Source organism: Phacochoerus africanus, chromosome 6 (genome assembly GCF_016906955.1).
Source record: "Phacochoerus africanus isolate WHEZ1 chromosome 6, ROS_Pafr_v1, whole genome shotgun sequence".
NCBI classification, from domain to species: Eukaryota; Metazoa; Chordata; class Mammalia; order Artiodactyla; family Suidae; genus Phacochoerus; species Phacochoerus africanus.
Window position 1 is genome coordinate 25,450,630 of NC_062549.1, and position 22,179 is coordinate 25,472,808.

Sequence of the window (22,179 nt, forward strand, 5' to 3'; positions counted from 1 at the left end):
GCTGAGCCACAGTGGGAACTCCTATTTTAAAAATTTGAAATAATGCAATTTAAAGATAAATTTTTAGGCAAATAAATATTTCCATACTTAATAATTCACATTTTTCAAAGTAAGTGTTCTGGAAAATGTAATTTATATGCATTATTGGAATAAAAATAAATTCTTCCATAAAATCATATTTAAATATTTTTGTAATAATCACATACAATTTTTTCTCATTGCCAAGATTTCCTTAATCCAGGTAAGAAATTCACCGTAAGTCTGTTTTCACAAACCCTAAAAAAAATATTATAATATCCAGGTTGACAGGGTGAGGGATTTTTACTTATCCAGTGATTTTATGATTGGTTGGTTATTTTCTTCTTTTGAGAAGAACATTATTTTGATGATAGTTGATGGTTCTCTAACACAGTAAGTACTATATGCTTGTAAGATTGTATAGACATGGGAAAGATCTCCTGCAGTTCACATAGATGTTTACAACTTTAGTATTATTATAGGACCATTCCTGTTTTATGTGCTTTTCCCTGATCAGCAACAGGAATTCACTCGATAATCTCTTCAACCTCCAGTTCATTATTTGGATTTTCCTCTTAAAATAAGTTTTATTTGCTAAATTACAGTCAACATTGAAGTGAATGGGATGCTTGTACTTAGAATTAAGGCAGTGCTTATTCTTTTGGCAAATGTGGGGAAAAATGTATCAAGACATAGCTCAGAAATATAAGTATAGCTGCTAATCTGCATCACATAAGCAACAATAATAAACGTGTTTATAAATTAAAAGTCAGGAAGTGCTTCTCCATGCTTCCCATAATCCTTCCTAAACTATCTCTCTGCTCTCTGTGATGCTTGAAATGCATGTATAACTTCTCCATACTAAATGATGTTCATTATTTGGAAAATTCATTTGAGGTAACAGATGATGCCTTAAAAATTTTGTTCCAATGTGTTTCTCAGACTGCTTTCTGACAAATATTTTACTTATCTGAAGTAAGTTCACATGCATTTGTGGCATGTATTACCTTAAGGAAGGGTGGGACCTCAGTAATAAATGAAAATGTGAGGATATGTGATGGTAAGAAGCAAAGGAAGGCAGAAAAACTCAATTTAAGGCCCTTTAGTGTATTTCATTAAATGTTCTTTCATTAGTGAAAGGATGAAAATTGATATCCCCAGAATTTTTTTAAAATTTCATACCTTTTCTAGAATAAATGTATGTTTTCCAGAATTGAAAAGATTATCTACTAAATATTAAAACAGAAACATACCAATTCAACTATCCTCTTACCAACAGTCTAATGTAGGATTTATTCAAAATTATTACTTTAATATACCTTCAGTAAGCCATTCTGTAGAGACAGTTTGGGATGGGCTTTTAAACACTGTCTGTCTTCATGGTCTCTCCACTTATGTAAGATATAACATGCCTATATGCTATTCTTCTCATTAATTCTGTGGACAACTATTAGTTCAAAGATGCCAACTGACACAGGCAAAGTTAGGCTGCACAAGCAGATGGATACACCCTGCAAAGGACAAATGATGAATTATCCAAGATTGGCAAGTTCAAAATCCCCTCGGGATGGAAGGTCATTTACCAGACTGCAAGCTTAATCTGTGGGAGCCCATCTTCATACCCAGCCATTTCCAATATTAAACCTAGAAGAGTCAGTTCTCCTCCTCTATTCTAACTAGGACATAAAAAGAATAAGAAAAACAAAGAGACCGTTATAAAGCCCTCTGTCCTTTGACTTAGAGATTTTTAAGCATTGGTTTTCTTTATGTGGTAGGATTGGCTACATTCTTTGGAATGACATGCTCTTGTAATCTTTATATGAATCTAAGGTTTGGAAGAAGGTTTTTTTTTTAATGGTTTCACTTACTATACAAAATCACTGTATTCTGACAAAAACAAAAAAATAGCAACAACAATAAAAACCAGTGTGTGTGTGTATTTATCTATATCTACACACACATACACACACACACACAAACAAAACTTTCGTTTCTGAGAGTTAATCATGTAGGCTGATGCTTGTTTACTTACCCACTCTCTCTCTCTTTCCCTCCTCCTTTTTATAAACACTTTGACAATTTATCACCACACTAGTAAAGTTTCAATAGGTCTGGGGAAAGCTAATTCAGTTGGTATGCACCCAGGACTAAGGATTTTTATAAAACTCTCCATATTATGTGATGACCAGCAGGTTTGGAAACTGTGAATATATCTTTCCTTGGTTCTGCTACTTTCAATGGGCAAGAATATTGAACTTCTCCATCCCTTATTCAAAATATGTAACTTAATTAATTCTTTCAATTAATATTTATAGATGGTGTTTATTATATGTAGGCTATAGACAGTCAATAATGAATAGTTCTCTTTATCAGCGGGATAGGATAAGACCTGAATACCAATCAGGAATATGACTTCTGCTTCTGGTGTTGTTGTGTTTGTTTTTATTTTCAGAAGACTAAGTACTATATTTAGATAAAGGAATGTAGCAGGGACAAAAATTGAAGGAAGTGTCTTAACCACAGTCAGCATTGTGAAGTTTAAAGACATTTATTTTGCAGAATATAGACTAAATGGATGATTAAGGAAATGAGCCAGTAAAATAACTTAAAATTGGTTTTGAGAGTCTGAAAGAAAAGTTTAGGAGATTTATGTAATATTTATGAAAAAATAGATACTTGAAGGAACTATTAATAACATTGTTTTAGAAGTATAATGAGAAGGTTGTTAATGTATTGCTATTGCTGGTTTTTAAGATGTATTCTCAAGCTATTTCCTTATCTACCTGTGAGTCTTTGGTAGTGCTATTTGTGAGGGCCTGTTGTTAAATTTTCAGTAATTTTGGAACTGGTTTTTAAGCATAGCCATTATTAAAAATTAAATTATGTTACAATTAAATTAACTTACAATTTAAGCATATAAAAACAAAGATAATATATGCAACTTTTCACTTCCTAATTATTTTACTACCTTATTACCTGTGTGTTTGGTATTATTTATTTATATATTGTATCCCTGTGGTAGAAATACTATATCAGGTTGTATATTTATTTCGAACTCTCTATTCAGTGGTGTCACATTGATAGCTTGATATTGGCCACGGTAGAAGTGTTTACACTGCAGAAATTGGCAAATATTACAAATCCTGGCTTAATTTATTGCTTTGCTCTCTGTTGATACCTAAGTAGATATGGATTGTATCTGTAGCCATTATATTGTGAATAGCACAAGAAATTGAGAAAATATCTTTCCTAGTATTTGAAAGTTATTCAATTTAGCAAAAAAAAGTCACATATCATTTACATACCAGTAAAGTTCCTGATATGGCATTGTTTTTGATGTTTCATTTTCATCTTACTGGTTAACAACAACAGCAAAAAAAAAAAAAAATCAAGCAATGTTCATTTAGGAAAAACTTTTGTCTGTAAGTTGCAGTACAAGTTGCAGATAGAAAAGTTTATACTCGTACATGTGTAATTTGTTTTGATTTCAATTTTTATGTACTTTTTGCTCTTGGGTTTAGGTAATACCTTGCTTGCTAATTCATTAGAGAAATGACTAGGAATATACCTTCTAATAATACATTTATTACATCAGTAACAACAGTTTTAAGTGTTGATAAGCGGTTCATTATAGTAGGATTTAACCATCCTGATCTAGGAGGGTCTGTACACCATGACTTATTTCAGGTCCATTACAAAAGGTTTGATAATTGAAACATGGCAGTATTAATTTCTAGTCTGGTCTAGTGTAAGACTACCTAAATAATTGCAATTTTATACATTAGAGTCTCAACAAAGAGCGTCATTAATGTTGTAAGGCCCTCAATGCCTTTCATGATGTTAATTCTTAAGAAAACTTGAAATTCTACCTTTGTCATAAAAGCAAGTCTTTATCTCAATTAGGAGCTAAGTAACTGAGAATATTTCTATGGGGAGCACCAGAGTCCTTTTCCTTCCAATTAAAAGTATACTCTTATCCTTTTTTAGTCTTCTAAATTTCTGAAAAATAAAAATAGATATTATGACATCTCTAATAATCATAACAATGTACTTTTTAAAAAGGAAAGGAAAATGCACTCAAATGAATAAAAACAGGATTAAAGATCCTGAATTTAAGTAGAATGAAATGAGAAGTAATAATCTCAAAATTTCTATGTGGTTCTAATCAAACCTAATATAATCGCTTTGTACTGTAAATTTACTTTACAATAAAAGGTACATTTTGACTGTTTTATTTTCTTACTTGTAGAATTCCATTCATGTCCACTTCAAATGTAATTTGTCTTTGGCTCTACTGTTTTTGTCCTTTGTGCTTCCATATGTATTTGAATACATTTCAAGGATTTTATTTACAAGTTAAACCGCTTTGACTTGATCATAAAACTCTTCGCTTTTTAAAGCCTTCATAATTAACACCTGCTTTTCATCTTGATTTAATAATTTTAAACGTACTTCCAAAATTTTGTACCTGAATGGATCACACTTCATTTGATTTTGATAATTATAGTCGTGCTTCTATATTATTTGATTTTCATCTTTTGACTTTACATTGTTAAACAAACTGTAGTTAGTTTGGGTGCTGAAGTAGATCCACCCAGCTGAGCTTAAGATAACTCTTTTCATTTGAAAATATTAGCTCTTTCTTCGTACCTTATTTTTTAACGATTATTTTTTAAAATTATTTCTTAAAAGTTTCTTTTGAAAACAGAAAAAGTATGCTTCTAGCTTGAAAAATAGAAAAATCTCAATAGAAATATCTGTCTCTCATGGCAGACAATAGTGGGCATTTTTTTTTAATCTCCTTCAGGTTAAGAATGATGCCTTGATTAAAATATACATACACACACACACACACACACACATACACACACATACATATACACACACATATATATTCCTAGCACCTAACGCAGAGCAAGGAACTAAATGTGTTGAATTATCTTGTTACTTTTTACATTATATATAGGAGTGATTTATGCATATGACATAAAATAATCATTTCTGCTACGATTGCTTTTTGTCATTACCACTGAAAATCTGAGGAAAAAAATTGAGAACTTTTTAAAATGTAAAAATAAATTTCAATAACCAGTTTCTACTTACTCAATTGCAACAATTACTTATTTAGTTTATATTTTCCCTTTATTTAGCTGTTTTGACAAACTGAAGATTTTAAAAATTTATCTATTTGTGAAAGCAGAACTAGTTGAATCCAAGAAAAATTATATTTAATATATGAATGACATATATTGGTGAGAAGTAAGAGAAATAAAAGGAAAATACCCTATGGGGTTACCTTGACAGTATTAATCACAACTAAGACTCACTGGTCAGTTGGTTTCGTGGTATGATTATGAACATGTAGCTCTAACCAAAGTATTTATAAGTTACAGTATATTGAGAGTCATAACAAATGTATGCAGAAGCAGATTTCTGAGCATATTGAGCATCTGAAACCCATAGGCACAAAAGTGGTGTTTTCTGACTAGTAATGTTTTCTTGTCTCTAAATTATCCCTAATGACTATTATTCTTAAGAAATAGGGGTTCCCTTGTGGCCTCGCGGTAAGGATTTGGCATTGTCAGTTTTGTGGCATTGATTCCATCCCTGGCTCTGGAACTTCTGCATGCTATGGGCATGGCAAAAATAAAATGAAATATAAAATAATGTATATAATCAAACAAAAAACAGTCCTGAAATCTTCCTGAGCTATCAAAGCTCAAAACTTGCTTCAGGAGTTCCCGTCGTGGCGCAGTGGTTAACGAATCTGACTAGGAACCATGAGGTTGCGGGTTCGATCCCTGCCCTTGCTCAGCGGGTTAACGATCCGGCGTTGCCGTGAGCTGTGGTGTAGGTCGCAGACGCGGCTCGGATCCCGAATTGCTGTGGCTCTGGTGTAGGCTGGTGGCTACAGCTCCGATTGGACCCCTAGCCTGGGAATCTCCATATGCCGCGGGAGCGGCCCAAGACCAAGAAATAGCAAAAAGACCAAAAAAAAAAAAAAAAACAAAAAAACTTTCTTTAGCTTTGTTGAAGACTAAATCTTGCTGATAATTACAACAGAGATGTATTTGTATGATAAAAATAGATTTCACCAGGAATTTCTGGTACTCCTGTATAATTTTAGGAAATTAGTTCATACAGCCCTTCATGTAATATTGAAATACACTTTAAACAGTCAACATGCTGTTTTTAAAAAATTGACGGAGACATTTTAAAAAGAAGAGAGAGATCAGTAAGATTGTTTGCTTTTAGGAATTCAGTGTGCATGTTGGATTGAGCATTAAAACTCATTCCCTCTTATTTCTATTTTCTTCTCAGTGGTAATGACAAAACAACAAGTAAATAGGTGGAGCCTAGAGTGTACAGGTGAAGCTATAGATTCCCTCAGGTACAAAGGGAGAGAGCAGAAAGGCCATTACTGGAGAGGTCTGAACTTTTGTGCAAAAATGTTACAGGGTGTTGTTAAAAAAAGATAGGAGGGGCTCTGAACAAAAGCTACATTTGTATAGCACATTAAATTAAAAAAAATGTTGTCTTTACAACATTTAAAGTCTGTATCGATAATAGGGAAACATAAAACTTTAAGTACCTAAGGATAAATAAGCACATAGTTAATGGAATTCAGTAACCAGAAGTAAGAAAAAAACTAGTTTTGTACATAAAATAAATGAAATATCTTAAGATAGTGCAATTAGAGTACCAAAAACAGGATAGAGCAAAAGAGAGGGCGGAGGGGGGAGAGAGAGAGAGAGAGAGAAAGAGACTGACTATCGAACTTGACCAATAATTTGAAAATTTAAGATTTTAATAGAAGACCAAAAAAGACATTAATCATTGCTGAAAATTAATTGTTAGGGTGGAAGATCCAGCAGAAATTGTCGCATAATACAGAGAAAAAAGATTTTTGGAAGGAAAAAAATATAAATGAATTGCAGTATATTTTGGAGACTGAATATTCAATTTCAAGTAATAGCATTCAGGCACTTCATAAAATGAGAAAATTGACAAGGAATAATTAAATAAATAAAAACTTAAGAATATTTTCTTGCATTGAAGAATACCTTGAATTAGTAGATAGCAAAGGCTCATTATTTTATTTGAATAATCCAGATATTAGAAATGCAGTAAAATTTTTCCAATTAACTTTTGTTAAATTAACACAATCTTATACTAAAACCTAATAAGGGTAATTTGATGAAAATAGGTTATAGATGAGTTTTAAAGTACAAATTGTAGAAAACATTCTAAATAGATTATCTAGTTAAATACAACAATTTAGCACAAAAAATATATATCATGTAAATTAATATAATATGCTCCATTGTCTAAAATGTCTAAATATCATCTTTTAGGTGTCATGAATATAGTGAATTCTACTTTAGGGGAACATTGGCACTATGGCAAGACCTCTGAATTAGGAGTTTAGTGACATAATTTTTACACTAATGTCAGGTCAAAAGTAAGCCAGTTTCAGGCAAGAGGCAGGTAACTTTTGGCAGTATTTCTCGTCTTTTTCTATTTATTATAATTCACAGAAGGGACTTCCAGCTCCGACTCCATGAAACTAAATACTGTGGAATGAGATTTGTGAGCGTTGGTCTTTGTAGGACCACAAATCATTGTATTTATCTAAGATTTTATCAACTACGAAAACCAATTTTGACACTTCTCAGGGTAATAACTACCACCTACAAATACATGCCTCAAAGGAAAAAGAATGGTAAACTGCACTGTTGGCAGATCTTTGCTATAAATAATTACTACACATTTTTTTTGGAAAATAATCTGACAATAATAGACACTTTAGCTCCCAATATATTGAAAACTTTCTTACTGAAATACAAGTACCAAAAAAAGTGTGAGATTGAATGTAAAAGGTATTTATTTCAGCATTACTCTTAGTGGTAAAAAACTTTATTAATATGCAAATTAAACAGCAAATTGTTATAGTGTATTAGGTAGATTTCAAAGGGAAGAATCCATATGTAGTTACCTGAAGGAATGTCTACAATGCCTTGATAAAATAAAAGCAAATTAGAGTCCAATGAGAAGCTTCTCCTTCAGAAAAATAGGAATGAGGTGGGAACTTCCAGAGCATATAAATTTTGCTTTGTATATTTTTGCCTTGTTAAATCAGTCTTTAAAAGCATTTAGTACTCAACATTTTTAAAATGTCAAAAATAAAATAAGTTGAAGACATGAATAAAGTATAGAAATTGCAAAGAGGCAACTATATTTTATATTATGTTATTAGAAAAGCAGATTTTCAGTGTCCTTGAGCAAGGTCAGAAAAACAACCCACGAACCAAACCAACTTTAGAAACCAACCTTTCTCCAGCTATTTTCAATTTTAATTGTCTGCCATAAAAAGCATTGTTTTTATAATCAGATCAAAAAAATTATGATATATGTTTGAGTTTTATTTAGTGTCTACTGAGCTTGGAACGTTAAAATTACCCATGTGGAGTCTAACTTCCTTACTCTGGTATTTGTAGGAATTAATATATGTGGTTGTTCTTGGAAAATGTAAACCTGATTTATAAAGAACATAATATTTTCATTTTCTTCATAGGTCTAAATACATACTCTTAATTGGTTATTAGTGGCATATTTACATTTTAATCTATAAAAATGTTTTGCAGATTTATGATGGAAAAGACAAAACAACTCATCTACTAGGTGCTTTTACTGGTGCATCTATGAGAGGACTGACACTTAGTAGTACTTCAAACCAGCTCTGGCTAGAATTTAATTCTGATTCTGAAGGGACCGATGAAGGCTTTCAACTTGTCTATACCAGTAAGTATTTTGGAAAAAAAAAAGGCCGAATATTAATGCTAAATACTTATTAAATTTTTTCAATACACCTGGTGAAGTAATATTCAACATTTGATTATCAGTTTGCAATTTACAACTCCCTTCTACAAATGTAAATTTATTTGACTCTAACAACAACTTAAAAAATTACAGGTATTCTAATTATTGGCATTTTACAGTTGAAACAACTTATGGTTCAGAAAGTTTAAGTTCTTTGTGACTTGTACCTTATTTATTTATATATTTTAATGGCAGCATTTTCCTCATGCAATATTTAAGAACTTAAACTTAATTATACTTTTTAATAAATAGGAATCCAATGTTTGAGCCTCTACCTGTAATTGCAAAACACATGCGATACCTACGAAGTAGTTACAGTTGGTCAGCCTTTGATAACTGGATGATTTCAGATGATTTTACACTGAAGAGTAGCTAAGTTATTAGTTTATTTTGCTTTTGTGTTTAAATTCCCTGGTTAAAAATAAATTTATACAGACCTATTGTCAGCTCAAGTTGACCTCAAGTCAGCTATTTTGACATTTAAACAGGTGGAAGCTCAAAGACTGAGAACCATTGAGCATTATAGGTATGTGTGTTACATTAATTGTTACATGAACTGAATGAATTTATTTTACCAGTACCGTAATTTAATAGACTAATTACATCAATGAACAGTAAATCATATTCAAATAACCTATTATTGAGGTTCTGTTTTATGTAAGAACTGTTCTTGGAAAGTACAGTGCATGTAAAACTGAGGTGATTACTGGCTGTGTGTTTAACAAATTTATAATTTATCAGATTAACTCAGTTTTTGGAAGTTCATAATACTCATTTAATATAACAAAATAAACTAAGTAGCAATATTCAGAAATCCTTACTGTTAGAATATTTGAAAGAAGGTCAAATGAGTTCCTTAAATTTTCTCAAGAACTCAAATGAATGGAAACTATCATAGAAATTAAGAAACTGTGGAAAGGTTACAGCATCAAGATTCATGGGATCCTAAAGGGAATTTAAATCAAATTATTATTCATGAAAATATCTCCTTCTTAATGATATGAGAAGTAAAAGAAAGGAGACATAATACTGAGAGACTATTCTTGTTCCTTGTTTATTTCAAGGTTTTTTCCTACCTGTGCTAGAATTGTTACATCACTAAATTAACACAACATAAATTAACAAGGTGATGCTGAACACGTATTTTTTTAAATCCTGAGAACTGTTGTGTACAATGTGATCTCTTATGGAGTCCTCCCAAAGAAAAATGAAAATCCAAGCAAATGTGTTTACAGATACTGCTGTGTGATGGACCAAAATTAATAGTATTGAAGGTTATTGCTCAAATTTAATTGGTGTGGCCTGCTCAGATGTTTTTTAAATCTGCTTTCCTCTTTCCCTTTCTATTTTCTGACAGGGCTGGTGACTTTTTTCAATCCATGGCTCAATGTTTACACAATGGTCATCCCTTTGCATTTCTCTTTTTCTAAAATGTCAATGGGTTTATGAAACCTATATTTTCTTTTCTAATATTTAAATTCTATGTAACTTGAGATTATTCATTCAAAGATGCTGGACATTGTAGACCATATCTGGATTTAATATTGTATGGGGTTCTGAGGTGTCTGGAATGAGTAAAATCGCTGATTTTATTGTCATTGCGATGAGCTACTAGTTGCCAAAAAATAAGCAAAATTCTTAAAAACGAAAATATTTGAAGTGACCTCCCCCCCCTTTTTTAAATTAAAGATTAAAGTATAGTTGATTGACAATATTGTGCCAATTTCTGCTGTATAGCAAGGTGACACAGTTGTACATATACATACATTTTTCTTCTCATATTGTCTTCCTTAATGTTCTATCACAAGTGATTGGATATAGTTCCCTGTGCTATACAGGAGACCCCACTGCTTATCCATTTTAAATGTTATAGTTTGCATCTACTAACCCAAATTCCATGTTCTTCCTACTCTCTCCCCTCCTCCTTGGCAACAAGTCCGTTCTTGATGTCTGTGAGTCTGTTTCTGTACTATAGGTATGTTCAACTGTGCCACATTTTAAATTCCATGTATAAGTGATACCATATGGTATTTTTCTCTTTCTGACTTAATTCACTTAGGATGAGAATCTCTAGTTGCATGCATGTTGTGCAAAGGGCATTGTTTTGTTCTTTTTACAGCTCAGTAGTATTCCATGTGTATATGCACCACACCTTCTTAATCTATTCTTCTCTTGATGCACATTTAGCTTGTTTCAATATCTTGGCTATTGTAAATAGTGCTACAATGAACATAGGGGTGCATGTACCTTTCTGAATGCAAGTTTTGTCTGGATATATGCCCAGGAGTGGGATTGCTGGATCATATGGTAGTTCTATATTTAGTTTTCTGAGGTACCTCCATACTGTTTTCCATAGTGGTTGTACCAATTTATATTCCCACCAACAGTGCAAGAGGGTTGCCTTTTCCCCACAGCTTCTTTAGCATTTGTTATTTGTAGAATTATTAATGATGATCATTCTGAATGGTGTGAAGTGGTATTTCATTGTAGTTTTGGTTTGCATTTCTCAAATAATTACTGATGTTGAACATTTTTTACTCATGTGCCTACTGGCCGTCCATGTGTCTTCTTTGGGGAAATGTGTATTTAGGTCTTCTGCCCATTTTTTGATTGGGTCATTTGGTTTTTTGTTGTTGAGTTGTATGAGTTGTTTGTGTATTTTGGAGATTAAGCCCTTGTAATTTGTATTGTTTGCAATGATTTTCTCCATTCCATTGGTTGTATTTTGTTTGTTTTATGGTGTCCTTTGCTGTGCAAAAGCTTGTAAGTTTGATTAGGTCCCATTGGTTTATTTTTGTTTTAATTTCTATTGCCTTGGCAGACTGACCTCAGAAAATATTTGTATGGTTTATGTCAGAAAACATTTTGCCTATGTTCGCTTCTATAGCTTTATGGTGTCTTGTCTTCTGTTCAACTCTTTAAGCCATTTTGAGCTTATTTTTGTGCATGGTGTGAGGATGTATTCTAGTTTCACTGATTTACATGCAGCTGTCCAGTTTTCTCAGCACCACTTCCAGAAGAGATTGTCTTTTCCCCATTTTATATTCCTGCCTCTTTTATTGAAGATTAATTGACCATAGGTATCTGGGTTTATTTCTGGGCCCTCTGTTCTATTCCATTGATCTGTATGTCTGTTTTTGTAACAGTGCCATATTGTCTTGATTACTATAGCTTTGTAATATTGTCTGAAGTCTGGAAGAGTTATGCCTCCAGCTTGCTTTTTTCTTTCCTCCCTCAGGATTCTTTGGCAATTCTGGGTCTTTCATAGTTCCATATAAATTTTTGGATTATTTGTTCTAGTTCTGTAAAAAATGTTATGGGTACTTTGATAGGGATCATATTAAATCTGTAGATTGCTTTGGGTAGTATGGCCATTTTAACAATATTAGTTCCTCCAAGCCAGGAGCATGTGATATCTTTCCATTTCTTTGAATCCTCTTTATTTTCCTTGATTGATGTTTTATAGTTCTCTGAGTATAATTCTCTCACCCCCTTGGACAGATGTACTAGGTCTTTTATTTTGGGGGGTGAAATTTTAAAAGGTATTGTTTTTTTATATATTCATTTTCTAATATTTTATTGTTAATATAAAGAAATGCAGTTGATTTCTGAATATTAATCTTGTATCCTGATACTTTGTTGAATTTGTTGATCAGTTCAAGTAGTTTTTGTGCAGAGTCCTTAGGGTTTTCTATATATCATATCATGTTATCTACACTGAGTGACAATTTTACCTCTTCTCTTCCAATTTAGATACCTGTTCTTTCTTTCGCTTGTCTGATTTCTGTGGCTAGGACTTCCAATACTATATAAAAGCAGTGAGAGTGGGGATCCTTGTCTTGTTCCAGATTTTAGCAGGAAGGTTTTCAGCTTTTTGCAATTGAATGTTATATTGCTGTGGGTTTGTCACAAATGGTTTTTATGATATGGAGATATGTTCACTTTGTACCCACTCAGTAAAAGTTTTTAGCATGAGTGGATGTTGGATTGTGTGAAATGTTTTTTCAGCATCTATTGAGATGATCATGTGGTTTTTGACTTTTGTTAATGTGGTACATGAAATTGAACTATCCTTGTGAATTTGGGACAAGCCCCACTTGGTCATGGTGTATGATCTTTTTCATTTGTTGTTGGATTTGGTTGGCTAAAATTTTGTTGAGAATTTTTTGCATCTATATTCATCAATGATATTGGCCTATAATTTTCTTTTTTTGAAATGTCATCTGGTTTTGGTATTGGGATGATGATAGCTTCATAGAATGTCTTTGGGTGTATTCCTTCTTCAATCTTTTGGAATAGTTTAAGAGCAATCAATATAAGTTCTTCTTTGTATGTTTGGTAGAAACATACCTCTTTTTGCCTGTGAAGCCATCTGGTCCTGGACTTTTGTTTGTAGGGAGTGTTTTTATTACATATTCAATTTTATTTCTAGTAATAGGTCTGTTCAAATTATTCATTTCTTCTTGATTCGGTTTTATGGGCTGTTTGTTTCTAGAATGTTGTCCATTTATTCTAGGTTGTCAAATTTGTTGGCATATAACCATTCATAGTATTCTCTTACTATTTCTTTTCTTTTCTTTTTTTTTTTTTGCTATTACTGTAGTATCAGTTGAGATTTATCCTTTTTCACTTATTATTTTGTTTATTTTGGATTCTTTCTCTCTTAATCTTGGTGAGTCTGGCCAGAAGCTTGTCAATTTTGTTTATGCTTTCAGAGAACTGCTCTTTATTTTATTGATTTTTTTTCCTATTTTTAATCTCTATTTTATTTATTTCCTCTCTGATCTTTATCATTTCTTTCCTTCTGCTTATTTTAAGTTTTGTTTGTTATTCTTTTCTAATTCTTTTAGGTGGTAGGTTAAATTGTTGATTTAAGATGTTTTTCTTGTGTTTTGATGAGGGCCTATATCACTATGAATTTCCCTTTCAGAACCACTTCTTTTTCCATAGATTTTGTATGGTTGTGTATTCATTGTCATTGTACCCTTCTTTTTTAATAACTCTGGCTGTTCACTATAGAAATATGTAATTTTTAAGATGGAAAGCTATAGAATTGGGAAGAAAGTATAAAACCAATTATTTTTTAGAAAGGGCAGACATGCATCTATATTTTTCAGTCTCAAAACTGAAACTAAAATATTTCTGTTTCAGATCTGGAACTAAAATGTTTATAATCTAATTCCATGGTGTCTATGACTATCACCAGGTCAGAAAATGCTTGTAAGATTTTCTAACCCAACAGCTATATTCTGAGCTACTTTGTTAGGAAGAATCCTGAAGGTAGTAACACATCTGTTATTAATTGTATTTGTTCCTAGGTGTTACTTCTGATTTTTATAATGGCAGTCTTTCTACATATCTGCAATTTTCTTAATAGTTAAACACAGATTTCCTAGCTTTGAAATAAGCTAATATCCATCCTCCAAACATACTTTGGTTTCCAGCCTTAGCTCATGTGTCTAGGCTTCTTCTTCTTCTTTTTTTTTTCTTCAGTATTTCTTACCCACCTGGAGTATCAATTGAAATATTCAAAACCATTTCAAGTATGTCCTGATTTAATGCTGATTCCTTCAACCAGAATTAGCCTATTTTTTAAATACTTCTTTTGCAGTAGTCTATATCCACAACTAATGGATTAATGGACCTACATTAGTTGTGGATATAGTATTGTGGTTATACATTTTTGCAAACATATTGTGCATAGTTTTTCATGGGGCCATTTCACTTCATAATGTCTTTAGTCAGTTTTAGTTCAATTACAAATTTTTACATATTCTTGCTAAATTGGCATGTGGTCTGAATACTGATTTTATACAACTTTTTGGTAATATAGATGATTTTACTAAGCCACAGATTTTATATCCCTAAAATTCTTAGAGGCAGTAATTAATTCCTGAACAACTGAGAATTTTTGCTAAGGAGCTCAAACATGAGGGAAAATGTTTTGTGTGTGAATCCCTGTATCCAGTCATTTCTAAACCCAACTCCCCACTTGCCATGTGGTATGTTTCCCTTAAAATCATTCCACCTTTGTTTCTGAAACATCTGAGAGAACATTGTAAGACGCAGGGAGCTCTAGTATTCACATTAAGAGGATTAAAGACACAGAGAAAGGATATTTGGCTACAGCAGATCAGATAAGGATTCATGAATGAGGTAGTATTAAAGGTTGTGTTGGTGGATAACAGAAAAGAATAGTGGAGCATATTCTAGGCAAACAAAATAGCATGAAGAAAAGCACAGAGATTAGAAAGAACATGTTAAGCACTTTCAAGCAAATAGAGCAAATAATTTAATTCAGATTACTCCCACTTGCCTAGATTCTTACAATTCTAGTTTTAGCATAAACAGGTCTTTTAAGACCATCCTTATCTACTGATACCTGCCTTAATGATAGTTACTTTTTGTCCACCTTTCTATTATCTGTTTGTAGACTTAATAACACTTGATGTTGTCTAGTTATTTCACTTTTAAGTACACAGAATTGCATTTGGCTGAAATTAAAATGAAGAAATATTTTAGAACAAGCTTTTAAGGTGTGTTTTATTTCAACTGTTTTATTGGCCCATTCATTATGTAATCACTAAGAATAGCAAATGGACTAAGTAGTGGAAACAGTGATTGAGATGCTGATTTTGGCTTCATGGTTGGAAAACCCAACCATTGCTTAAACAACCAGGGTTTATTTTTATCACGTAAGAGCTGTGGAGAGAAAAGAGTTAGGTAGGTCTTGATTCAGTTGCTAAACCTGGGCAACAAGTGTCATGTCCCTATCTTTTCTCTGTGACATTCTTATTCACTAGCAAAATGGTGAATATTAGAGTATTAACTTTTTGTTCTCACCTTCAAAAAAGAAAGAGGGAACAGGTGGTACTACAAATGCAAAATCTTTTGTTAGACATTCTTCTATCTCTTTTTGTCCTAAGCGAAGATATGTGGTTATTCCTAAATTTCCTAGCAAGCAAGCTGGAAAAAAGGAAGTATATGGCAGACTAAATAATTGGGTTATTGCTAGACTGTCATGATATGCTGCCTGATATGATTCAACTGCTGCTAGGAGCAAGATCGGGGTTTTAATCATGAGGGAGAAGAAAAGAATAGATATCGAGAAGATAGAGTACATATCTACTATGATGTACACCTGTACTAGATATTCCAAAACATAATAATTTCAAAGATACTGTATTAATATATGCCTCTGTTATTAATGGTGTCATGGAAGTCTGGAGACTCTTGAGTGCATAGAAAGTTTGCATTTGGCTCACCTATTATTAATTGTTTTAGTTCTGCAATACTAAGAAGATAGTGAGCTTCTCTCACTTTCCTCCACAATAAATAAATTATAACACACCTGGTATGAAAATACTACACCACATTTGAGGGGAGAAAATGTCCTATTCCTTTATTCTTCTAAAACAAATTAAATCTCTTCCATCTTCATCCTTTAGAGTTGTCAAGAAAATCTCATTTAGTCTTTTGTAAAGATATCCTCCTTCTCCCAAATTAATCTCTCAGTCAATTCATGTTGGCTTTAGAGAATTGAAGTATGGACAGCTATGCTGGTTGAATATGAAACCCTTTTACAAACTTGATCAGACCTTGACTAATATTAGGAAATTCAATTACTCTTCTATCTCTCCAAACTCTCAGAATAAACTCCTTCCATGAGTCAGGCCACTCTTCCATTCTTTTCAAAAATGGCTAACAATAACTCTTGCCCTTGAGAAATCTGAAACTTATTCCAAATGAAGATCTAGACGAAGCATTTTTTCAGGTGTTTTATACAATACAGATTAATTGTTTATTCCCTTGTGGCTCTCTCATGCATAGTTGTCTTCCCTAGAGAGTGTAAGGGAGTAAAGTGAGAGTCATTTCCTTATTCTAATGTTGGATGAGAAATTAGGATCTCAATACAATTCCTCCCCAAAACATCACTCTGTCCTGATTAACTCTAAAACAGAACTTAGAAAAACCTGATAGGATATTATGGCCAGATTCTCTCAACCCTTCCATACATATTCAAGAGTGGATTCCTAAATCTGATGTCTGTTACTGTATTTCTTTCTGAAGGTTGAGTTGCAGAAACGTCATTTCTTTATGGTTACATGTCTTATCTTCTCTATTGGAATTAACTTGTTTATTGCGGAAATTATTCATTGGGTCATAGGTTGAAGTTTTGTCTTCCCCTACTGGAATGTTTTATGCTCTGGGGATAAAGAGTACACTGAAGAAGAAAAAGTTCCTGCCCATATGGAACTAACTTTTTAGTGAGACCAGACAGAAAAGAAAGATTTGAGCAAAAGATAAGAGGCATTTAGAAATAATGTATAACCTGGTGATGGAATAGACAGTACAGAAAATGGGTCTATTGAAACCAGTTTGTTCAGGGACTCTCTCAGGTTGTGTCACCTGAATTATTACTTGAATTACATAAGAGGCAACCACATACAGATCTGAGGAAAGAAAGTTCTAGGCAGGTAGATCAGAAGGTCAAGGGCCTAAGAGAAGACTTGGTCATAAATTATTTGGCTAGAGATGGGTAAGCAAAGAGAGTGGGATAAATGAGGAAGTTGGAAGCTAGGCAAGAGTGAGGACTATAGCAAGGGGCTCAGATTTAATTTAAAAGGCACACAGAGACTTTTAACATTTTTATAACATTAGAGTTAAAATAATTGCTAGCATTTATCTACTACCTACTAGACACAAGCTATAACTCTATGAGGGAAGTACTATTATCCTCAGTGAGAAGGGAAGGAAAAGCAGCTAGAGAGAAGTTGTTATTTGCCCAGGGTGACAAAGCTCATAAGTGCAGACATGAAAATTTAACTGAGGGGCTTTACCTCTAGAATGTGTGAGCTTAATCACTGTGCTATATTACCTCCAATCCAAATTGTGTACATTTTATATTTAGAATTCTGTGGATTTAATACTTTTTTAAACTTTTGATATGTTTAAAAAAATAATTCTTTAAAATGTTAGCGCAATTCTTCCTAAAGAAATTTTTGTCATTTTAAGCCTAAGAATCATAATGGTTTATTTCTCACCAAATTTACTGTCAAACTGTGTCTTAGGCCTAGTATCTTTTATGTTGTTCATGAAATCTTTAAACTCTGTTTCTCAAGGATATGCTTCATTGCACATTCTTCTAGCTCTGTTCATTTCTAATTACCCTACTTTTATTCAGTAGAAAAAAAATGGGTATTTTGAACAACCATCCATTAAAGAGGTAAATTGCACCTTTTTGATAGATTATAGAATTTTCTTCTCAAAAGCTGATCTGGAAAATGTCCCTGATGTCCAGCTATTGGGCATCACCTCTAGGATCTGATGTCATCTTATTATCACTTCTGAACACTTAATTTTCTGAAAAGCCAATTTCTGAAATGTTCATTATCCCAGGGCAGTAGTTTACATATATATAACTATTATACACACACACACATATATATATATTTTACACATATATATATACACACACACACATATACATGTATTATACACACACACACACACACATATATACACACACATATATATATATACTATTGTACCCCATTATATATGGGTATATTGTACCCATGTATATGGATTTTCTTAGCCTTTGAGTTTTGTTGCTGGAAATAATTCAGTAATTTATATGGAACACAGCCATTTCAAATTTTATATTCAAATTAAGAAAGGCAAGAGCTAATTTGTGATGCCATTTCTCGCATACTAGCTTTATAAATATATAATAAATTATTCTACTTAAACTCTTAGTTATGAATATATTTTTGACCAAGTTAATCATGAAAAATAATCAGATAACCTATTAATTCTAACTTTATTCTTCATATACAGCTTATTTAATGAAAATGCAAGTAGAAAATAAGTAAATTTCAAGGGAGCAACAAAGTTAGTCTGTGTCCTGAAAACTAACCTGACAATAAAGTATTGACTAATGCTATGTTATAGTACAAGATATTCTAACTAAAATATTAAAGGAAAAATTCGTATGTCATTTATATATACAATATTGGATATGATTTTTTCATATTAGAGTAACAGAAAGAGTTATTACCATTTTTATAGCCTTCGTATCACAAAAGTTTTGTAAATTTTGAACTTAAATATTTAATGACCTACTAATTTACTCCTGATATCAAATTAATTTCTGGCAGATTGAATATTCGTATATGAGTGTCAAAACTCTAAAATGCTTAGAAAAAAGTGTGACCTAGAATAGAAGTATCTTAATGTGAAGCAAAACCAGTGAAGATAAACAAGCAAAAATCTATTAATGTTCAGTAACATTCCAGCCCTTCTAGATACTTCCCTTAAGTGTAGAGACTAAAAATCTGTCATCTACATTTCCCATGCCCTTGCCAGTGATCTCTGCTTAGACCTTGCCAATTAAAGGCAATCCTGTGAGAGCTAAAAGGTGGAACTGATGATGAAGCCATTATTTTTCACCAGCATCTGCAGACAGGAATGTGGTTCTGGCAGGTGGTTGTATGTGGCAGCAGCTTCCCTGAATTTCTGGATTTCCTAAAAACCTTCGGTAGCCTTTGACCTTCACATTCTCTGCATTTTTTGTATTTTCCCTCCAATTTCTTGTATTGAATTTTAGCAATAAAAATAAGTGGCTTCTATTTTCTTGACCAAGTCATTATTATTTAGTATTATTATTTTTATTTTTATAAATCTATGTCAGAATATACCATGAACAAAATTTTAAAATAAAATGTTTTAGAGGGAAACTGTTACCATATAACAGGAAAACTTATACTCCATAGAAAGGAATCCTAAAAATAAATTTTTTAAAATAATATAATAGAAAATATGGGCAAAGTCTTCCTGCTGTGGTGAAACAGGTTAAGTATCCAGCATTGTCTTTGTGGCAGCATAGATTCGAACCCCAGCCTGGTAACTTCCATATGCCATGGGTGCAGCCAATAAAATAAAATAAAATATGGGCAAAAAATTTCACAATAGTAACAATAAGCAAAAGGCAAAAAGTGCTTGATAGAAATTAAGAAATGAAAATTAAAGTCTAAATAATTTTCTCTCGTATGTTCATAAAATTGGTAAAAATTAAATAGCTGTATGATACTAAATGTTGATAATAATTTGAAGAACCTGAACTCATACACTTTGAAGGATATAAACTGGTATGGTTATACAGGAGAAATTTGTCAATATCTAATAAAATTTATTTGTAGATACATCTAGAGTATGCCCACTATATCTATACTAAAACACTGATGACTAAAAATTACCATTCAGGCAAAGCTAAATCCCACTATCTCAGAATTATGTACGAAGGTATGATATACAAGACACAAACTAACATGTTTAATAACTTATCACTTACATTTTTATACTCAAAGATTAAATGTTAGGAATGTCTTTGAGTAACATTCTAGTCAGAACTTTATACATAGGATTTAGAGCATCAGCAATTAAAAAGAAGAAAAGAATTTTTTACCTTAACTCCTAATCCTCTGGTTGGAAATGCATAGCAATCATTTGCATGAGCTTTTTTTGTATATTTGTTTAAACTCTTAATGTCTATAGACTCAAAACTGTAAGGATTGTCTTAAGGCATTTTAATAAAATTTGTCATTTTGGAGTCTGATATATCTGATTATTAGTTTGATTAGTGAAAAATGCGTGTCTTTTTTTGATTAGTTTGATTACTGACAAAAAAGGAACATGTAATTTTTTTCAATGCTTTCTTCTCTCTCTGTTCTTTATCATGTCTGAATCAAAGAGGATTGGGAATTCCCCTTGTGGCTCAGTGGAGATGAATCCAACTAGGAACCATGAGGTTGCGGGTTTGATCCCTGGCCTTGCTCAGTGGGTTTAAGGATCTGGCATTGCCGTGAGTTGTAGTGTAGTTCACAGACATGGCTCAGCTCTAGCTGTGGCTGTGGTGTAGGCCAGCAGCTGTAGCTTCGATTAGACCCCTAGCCTGGGAATTTCCATATGCCTTGCTGTGGCCCTAAAAACCAAGAAAAAAAAGAGGATTATCATAGGTGTTGTATGACAAGCATGGATTATTTTCTGCTTGTGAATTTTAAGATGACAAAGTTGACATTCTGCTTTATATGTATTCTTATTTACATATAAAGAATTCTAAAATAGGACTTCTCCTAGCAAGTCTCATTGAATAGGTGAAATTTAGTAACCAAATATTAAATATAATTGTTAAAAATTATCCTGATGAATATTATGAAATAAATACACTAAAGAACTCCATAGAGATTAAGATTATGGTAGAAATTGCATTACTGTTTAAACTTTTATTAAGGTTTTTGGTTTGAAAATAATATGTTCTTATATTTAGCTTATTGCTTTCAGTTTTCTTATTAACAATCTATTTCCCTTTTTACATGACAATTTGAAAGTTCTAATTTTTAGTACAAAAAAATTAACATATCTTCATTTGCCTTTAAATATTCTAAAATTTCACTTTAACAATATTAAATATATATTTATGTTTTAGGTACATTTCAAAGAAATAAAACTTAGGAGGATCTTCTTATTTTAGTTACATCGAAAATGCTTACTTATATTCAAAAAGTGATTCTCAGATATCATCTATATTGCTAAGCCATCTGCCTTATTGTATTACCCACACTATGTTGTTGACCAGCTATGACATCATCCTATGTGACTATGCAATTGTTCATAGACACACTGGACAGAAACTGTTGAGGCAGGGATTCAACTATTTGTCTTTCATTAAGTCCAGGTGGTAGTTAAATAGCAAAGTATCAGATTTTGATTTAATCTTGAGAAAATGTGTTTTGTATCCCCACACGGTGCATCCCTCATAGAAACACTTGCATATGTGCAAACAAAGACGTAGAATTATAGTATTTTTATAGCAGTGAATAATATAAACAATATAACAATATAAATGCTCATGAGCTGGAGAACACGTAACTAAATTTTGGAGTATGCCTCCAAATACATATCACAAGTAGTTAAAATGAACAAAATGTGTGTGTGTGTAAAAATGCAATGCTGGGCAAAAAATAAAACCTCAAAAGAATTTTATTATAATTGTATAATTTATAAACTGTGTAAATGCTTTCAAAATAATACCACATATTATTCATAGATATATAGATATGTGGTAAAAACATAAGTTATTTGTTAAACTAAAATACTGATTCAGAATAGTTGCTAGCTTTGAGTAGGAAAAGATCAAAAAGGGATTGTAGATGGCCAAAAAAGGAATTTTAACTTATTTGCCTTTATTTCTTAATAACAATATTAATGTAAATATGAATC

General features: G+C 32.1%; 1 protein-coding gene across 2 annotated transcripts in view; it reads left to right on the top strand.

Annotated features, from left to right (window-relative positions):
- The window catches only part of CSMD3 (CUB and Sushi multiple domains 3), a 1,203,192-nt gene that overhangs the window by 848,768 nt on the left and 332,245 nt on the right, over window positions 1-22,179 (top strand). For both annotated transcript variants that reach the window (XM_047783389.1, XM_047783390.1), the window contains one exon: window positions 8,664-8,820. In XM_047783389.1, coding sequence (XP_047639345.1) covers window positions 8,664-8,820 — 157 coding nt within the window. The remainder of the gene's footprint in view (window positions 1-8,663; window positions 8,821-22,179) is intronic.